General features: G+C 46.7%; 1 protein-coding gene across 3 annotated transcripts in view; it reads right to left on the bottom strand.

Annotated features, from left to right (window-relative positions):
• Window positions 1-880: 880 nt before the first annotated feature.
• Window positions 881-7,030, bottom strand: part of scaf1 (SR-related CTD-associated factor 1) — a 43,524-nt gene continuing 37,374 nt past the window's right edge. For all 3 annotated transcript variants that reach the window (XM_060849594.1, XM_060849597.1, XM_060849595.1), the window contains exons 10-12: window positions 5,935-6,198; window positions 4,383-4,511; window positions 881-1,275 (exon numbers count right to left, since the gene is read on the bottom strand). In XM_060849594.1, the coding sequence (XP_060705577.1) occupies window positions 1,093-1,275; window positions 4,383-4,511; window positions 5,935-6,198 (576 nt within the window). In that variant the 3' untranslated portion in view covers window positions 881-1,092. The remainder of the gene's footprint in view (window positions 1,276-4,382; window positions 4,512-5,934; window positions 6,199-7,030) is intronic.

The following is a 7,030-nucleotide window of genomic DNA, read 5'->3' as shown; positions in this document are numbered from 1 at the left end:
ATTTCAAATTAAAGGTATTCCTTCATTCTTCATGAGGGCTCCTCAATTCTGTCTTGGGGATGAGACTCTTAACCCTCGCCAGAAAGTCTGAGCAAGTCTTTTAGTCCCTTCTGTGGACCTTGTGCCTAACGCCTGACACTCACAAATGGTTCTGTGGGAGGAAGATGGTGGCATAGCGTTGTACCAGATGTGTGATTAGACAGTCCCTAATGCAGAATAAAACAGGCCCATTCTCCAAGAACTAACACTCACTTTACAACAGTGATTTGCAGGGGATGAAAATATTTTGGCCATAGATGGCTCATGGGCCACTAACTCCAGTATTGGGGTGGATGGTGAAACTAAAAGTGTCCAGAGACTGCAATCCTGAAACAGTGCTTTCCTTAATCTTCCCTAGTTAAAATACGCAAATGAAAATACTTAATCAATTCCCCTCTGCCATTTTCCAACATTGTACTATACATGTGTGTATATATATACTTCTTTAACAGAAAGAGTAGAATAGCATAGACATCAACAGGAAAAATCATTTCTCTCTGATACATTGCCTTCTCTCAGAATGGCTGACTGTGTAATATCGTTTATTACCATTTAAAAGACAGTGCAGCTGTATGGAATTCACTGACCTACAAAAAAACTTCATGCATGAAGAAAATGGGAGGGAGGGAAGGGAAGAAGGAAGGAGGAGGAGGAGGAGAAGGAAGAGAAAAACAAATAAAAATCAACAGGACACGGGAGGAGATGAGAAAGCTTGCCAGTGGCTCCTATCTTATATACAGCGATCAGGAGATACAGTAAACAGTTCTTAAAAGGTTCATTTTTTGTCCTTTACTTTCCAAGAATATTCTGCCCCCTCCCTCCCTCCCTCCCTCCCCACCCCTCAGCATTTCATTAAAAGTGTCCCAAGTTTCTTACATCTAATTCAGGATCATTAGGCACTGCCACAATGAGATAAACCCAGGAACGTCAGAATGACTTTCTAAAGTTTTCTTTTTTAAAAAAAAGTCTTCACACTTATTAAAATGAAAATAAAAGGAGGTGCGCAAAATTATTGGATTCTGGTAAATAATAAAAACTGTCTCTCGTTCCCGTTTACGTCTGTGCTGAAGCTTTTCCATGTTTGTCTAACTTCCCGGCCTCCTTCCCGTTGCTCTGGCGTCCTCCTTCTTCGGGTCTCTTGCTGTGTCTTCGTGCATACTTGTATTTCTCCACGTACGCTTTCACCAAGTTGGCAACTTTGACAGGGTTGATTTCGCCACTTTTACTGTGGCAGATCTGCAGCGGAGAGAGAGGAGGTGAGGTGAGGTTCGGCTGAGAATGGGCACCTTCGGTAAGTAACAATACCAGGACAGCGCAAAAGTGAGGAGTGCAGATGTTGGAAACCAGAGTTTAGATCAGAGTGGTGCTGGAAAAAGCACAGCAGGTCAGGCAGCATCCGAGGGGCAGGAAAATCAACGTTTCGGGCAAAAGCCCTTCAATGATGAAGGGCTTTTACCCAAAACGTTGATTTTCCTGCTCCTCGCATGCTGCCCGACCTGCTGTGCTTTTCCAGCACCACTCTGACCTCAACAATACGTGGACAACCACTTGAGTTTAAGCTGATAGGCGGCAAGGAACATTCGTGTCACACAAATACTAGGAAATGACCATTCCTAACAAGGAAGAAGCTAACCATCTCATGACATTCAATGGCATCACCATCACTGAACGGCCCCCATCCTGGGTTACCATCGATCAGCAACATATTTGGACCAGCCACATAAATACTGCAGCTTCAAGAGCTGGTCAGCGAGTGGAAATTGTACTCGACTCCAGAAACCTGTCCATCACTCGGCTTATGTCAGGGGTATGATGGAATATTCCGAAGTTGCCTGAGTGAGTACAGCTCTACAAATACTCCGAGAGCTCGGCTATATTGTGGTATGGCCAGGCTGAGTGGGCAGATTCATGGCAGATGCAGTATAATGTGGATAAATCCACTTAGGCCACAAAAACCCGGCAGGGAGATTATTAGCTGAATGACCATAGATTGGGAAAGGGGAGACCCGGGTACCCTCGCACACCAGCCACTGAAAAGTAAGAGGTTGGGATATCTGGTCGGCATGGACAGGTTGGACCGAAGGATCTGTTTCCATGTTGTCCATCTCTATAACTGCAGGCGGTGAAGGCAGCAAATGATTATGTTGACCTTCGCAGCAAGAGGATTCATGTACAGGAGCAGCAATGTCTTGCTGTAACTGTACAGGACAGCGGGGAGACCACACCTGGAGTATTATGTACAGTTTTAATCTCATTATATGAAGGAGGAAGTTCTGGCTATGGAAGGATTGCATAGAGCGCTTCCCAGCTTGATTCCTGGGATTTGGGGAGGTTGTATCATAAAGCTGGGCTCCTCTTCTGCAGTGCTGAAAATGTGTTGTTGGTTAAAGCACAGCAGGTTAGGCAGCATCCAAGGAACAGGAAATTCGATGTTTCGGGCCAGAGCCCTTCATCAGGAATGATTCCTGATGAAGGGCTCTGGCCCGAAACGTCGAATTTCCTGTTCCTTGGATGCTGCCTAACCTGCTGTGCTTTAACCAGCAAGACATTTTCAGCTCTGATCTCCAGCATCTGCAGACCTGACTTTTTACTCCTCTTCTGCAGTAGAGAGCACCTCAACCTCCCTGCCTAGACCCTTCTGCCCTCCAACTGAAAATGTGTTGCTGGAAAATTGCAGCAGGTCAGGCAGCATCCAAGGAACAGGAATGCTGCCTGACCTGCTGTGCTTTTCCAGCAACACATTTTCAGCTCTGATCTCCAGCATCTGCAGACCTCACTTGCTCCCCTTCTGCCCTCCAGACACAGTTCCCCACCCACTTTCTCTCAACACTCGAGTGTCCTGTTATTGACTTGAGCAATGTGAAAGATGCGTTTAGTGCGATTAAGGGACCCATGGAGCCGAATACAAAAAGCCTGCAGAGGGATGCAGATATATTGATTAAGGGGACAAGTTGTAAAATAATGGAGTCAGCATTGAGAGTGAAGAAATTCCTCGTCACCTGTGAGTTGTGAATCTCTATTGCAGAGAACTGGGGCTGTTCAGTCCACTAGTCAATTGAAAATATAGGTGTTGGAATTAAGAGGCGTGGGATAGTGTGGGAAAATGGAGTTGAGATGGATCAGTCATGATTTTGATTAACAGTGCAGCAGCGCTGAGTAGTTTCCAGCTCCTAACGTTCAAGTTTTGTAGAAAAGCGTCTTGTCTCTGATGTCATTTCCTGTCTATATATGAACACGCCCTTTCTTCCATCTTCCATCAGCGGGGTGAGGTGACTGAAAATTACAAACCCACATCAATTTAGGAGTTCCCTAACACAAAATACTTCTCACATTTGGTGGAAGGACTAGTCTTGAGAGTATATAACCACCATTAATAACTTTGATTACATCAGCGTGAGCTATGACCCACCAGTCTTTTTACAGCCCAGAACATAATGTCGATTGTTCCTTTACTGACATTGGGTCTGAAACCTGAGACTACCTCCTTAGCAGCACAATGGGTGTCACTACAGCAGTTCAGCTGCATGCCTCACCACCAACATTTTACAAAATCATGAGGGGCATGTATAGGATAAATAGACAAAGTCTTTTCCCTGGGGTGGGGGAGTCCAGAAGTTGAGGGCATAGGTTTAGGGTGAGAAGGGAAAGATATAAAAGAGACCTCAGGGGCAACTTTTTCACGCAGAGGGTGGTACGTGTATGGAATGAGCTGCCAGAGGAAGTGGTGGAGGATGGTACAATTGCAACATTTAAAAGGCATTTGGATAGGTATATGAATAGGAAGGGCTTGGAGGGACATGGGCCGGGTGCTGGCAGGTGGGACTAGATTGGGTTGGGATATCTGACCGGCATGGATGGGTTGGACCGAACGGTCTGTTTCCGTGCTGTACATCTCTGTGACACTATAACCTCTGAACAGGCAACTAGGAACAGCAATAAATGCTGGTCTCCCCAGTGAAAAGGTGATGACTTTCCTCAGAGACCAGTCACATTCAGAAAGCCAGAAATATAAATTGCACAGCTGGCAGTCTGGCATGTTGGGGCCCTTTGGAGACTAGGATCCAACAAAGTTTATTTTTATTCTGTAGGAGTAAATTACTGCAGATGCTGGAAACTGTAGTGAAAACAAAACTGCTGGCGATCCCAGGGGTTCAGACAGCATTCCCGCTGTGATCTGCAGCATTTGAGTTATTTTTATTCTGTTTCAGTTCTGACACTTAGACCAAGAGAAAGGGAACAAATGACAGTCAATACTTTTTAGACTGAGTTGGGGATGGGTGTTAAAAGTTCTCACCATTTTGAGTCGCTGCAGAAACCATCACCAACGGTTGAGAAGGGCTTACCTTATGTACGGCTTTGCGGAGAATGTCTTTGTAATCATCCTTGTTGATCTCCTTTTTCTGATAGAAGGGTTTGATGGCGAGTTTCACCTCCTCCACTGCACGCTCCTGCGTGTGCAGCTTCTTCAGGTACTGCGATCAGAGGGAGAAACATGGTCAGCACACACCCTCTCTCCGCGAAACATTTTCCCTCGTCTGCCTGGGCATCCCTTCTGTCACCGAGCACAGACCGGTTCAGCACGGGTGTGCTTTATAAGACGATACTGTATATATCGTGGATGGGGTGCAGAGGAGATTTATTGCCTGGGATGTAGCATTTCAGAGAGGCTAAAGCTCAGATTGTTTTCTTTGGTGCAGAGAAGGTTGGAGGGGGAAAGGGGAGAACCCAGATAGAGGTGTATATGATGATGAGGGGCATGGACAGGAAGCAGTTGTTCCCTTCAGTCAAAGGGGCCAGAATAAGAGGACTCACTTTCAAAGTGAAAAGCAAGGGGCTTAGAGGGGATTGAGGAAATGCTTTGTCACCCGGAGGATGTTGGGGTGGAATGCACTGCCTGGGAGGGTGGTTGAGACACATGAGCACTTGAAGGATATGGGCCTAGTGTGGGAAAGTGGGACTAACGTAGGGAGTGGTGTATCTCTCGCTCGATGGGCTGAAAAGCCTGTTCTATACGATTAGGGAGCGAAAAGGCGAGGTAGAAAGCCTCATTGCTTTGAGCCATGATTGTCTTGTGGGAAGGATCCAGTGAGGATAAGGAAGTCAATCAGCTGCAGATGATAACCAGGAGGGAGGGTGAACCGTACAGGGAAGGATTAAAAAGTGGGGAGCGGAATGGAAGGAGGAGAATAAAGGAGCCAACAATGAGGTGGAGAGAGAAGAGAGAGTGGAATGAGTTCACAGTCTATGGCTGTTCGAAGGAGAGCTAATCTTGTTGAATTCTTTCGAGGGTTGACAGGGTAATGATGAGAGGTTTTTTTCTGTCCCTGGCTAGACCCTCCATCTCAGGATAAGGATTGGGTTTTTTAACATTGACATCAAGAGACACTACTCCACACAGAAAGTTGTGAACATTTGCTATTCTATACTCAAGGCAGCTGTGGATGTTCAGTGGTTAAGAACATCGATGACAGAGGCTAATGATCTGTTGTGAAACCTAATGGTGGAAAAAGCTCAAGGGAAGATCTAGCTTACACCTCCAGTTCAATATGTTCTTATGAGCAGTTGGTTAAATGCTGTGTCAAAACAGTGTGCTCATTTGGGTGAAGGAGAGGGGTTAACTGTGTGTGCTGATGCTTCACAAGTAAAGTTTGTTTGGGATGGGGAGTTGCAGGGTTTCTGGTGAAATTTCCCATGCCTGCTTTTATTCCAATCCCCTTGCAGGAGAGCAGTGACTCCAGGCTGAGGGTACAAGGGTGTCCAAGAGGTGGGATGAGCACTGACATCTACCCATCCTCTCACCCAGGCCCAACCACACTTGTGCTTCTATCATAAATAAGACTCTTTGTACATGGGACGAAACTGGGGCATTCCGCTCAGGTCACGCAAAAGGCTTACCCTGTCGCTGTCCATGTTGCCATCTGTGCTGGTGGTGCCTTCCATCTTGCTGGGCTCTGTGCTCTCCAACGTGCTATACAGCTTCCCAGAGCTGGAGGTCGGAGGCTGAACTGCAGACCCTGACAGTGCAGGCAGCCCTGCTGAGCAGCCCAACATCGACAAGGAGCCCTGCCGGAGAAACTTGGGTGCCGGCTGGTTGGCGGGAAGGTGGGAGGACAAGCTGGTCGGCACTGGTGGCACGGGGGGCTTAGTCTGGCTGAGAATCTGTAGGCCAACAGAGCAGTTAGAGAGGATTGCTGCATGCCTTGTGTGTTACTGAGGCTTCTTCAACACAAGGTATCACAAATTGCAGTGTCACAATATCCAGAGTTGCTCAGACAATTACAGATCACACAAGACCATTTGCCAATTTGTCTGTACTGGGTTTGAAAGCAGTGTCCTATCGGTCACACACCAGCCTTCCTCATTTCCCCAAAACCCTGCAAATTTAACGTATTAACCATACACAAACTAAAGTTTCATGTCCACATGCCTTAAAGTCGTATAATTTTTATGAGATGCTTTGAAAGTGTCTACTACCACTACCTTAATCAGCAATTAGACCTGTAAAGACTAATGGGCCCATGAACACTGAAAATACTACACAGTGAGCACAGGGGTGGGATGTCACACCCTTGCTCTTTCTTGCAGAGAATCTGCATCTGAATTTGCTGCTCTCCATGGACAGTGGACATCCTGTACAGTCACTGCCACTGAGTCAGCCTGAATTCAAAGCCCAAACTTGAAGGAGAGTTCATACCAGGGCCAAATCATCATTCGTTCCAGCACACACCAACGGCTGGGGGTGGGAGTGGGACACACCAACGGCTGGGGCTGGGAGTGGGACAGATTCCTGGTCAGCTGTGGTGACGGAGAGAAAATTGGAGCCTCTCCCGTCACGATCCAGAGCAGGAGAAGGTGCAAGCATCCACAGCAACTTGAGGACTCCCAGAGTGAAGTGTAACCCACTACCACCACACTATGAAGTGCAGTTTAGGTACAATAACAGATTCTTCTTATAGAGAACTGGCTCTTGAAATGTTCCTTAGAGCAGTGA

This window comes from Hemiscyllium ocellatum, chromosome 33, assembly GCF_020745735.1.
Source record: "Hemiscyllium ocellatum isolate sHemOce1 chromosome 33, sHemOce1.pat.X.cur, whole genome shotgun sequence".
NCBI classification, from domain to species: domain Eukaryota; kingdom Metazoa; phylum Chordata; class Chondrichthyes; order Orectolobiformes; family Hemiscylliidae; genus Hemiscyllium; species Hemiscyllium ocellatum.
Note: the sequence above shows the minus strand (reverse complement) of the source record. Positions and strands in the feature narration are given on the sequence as shown.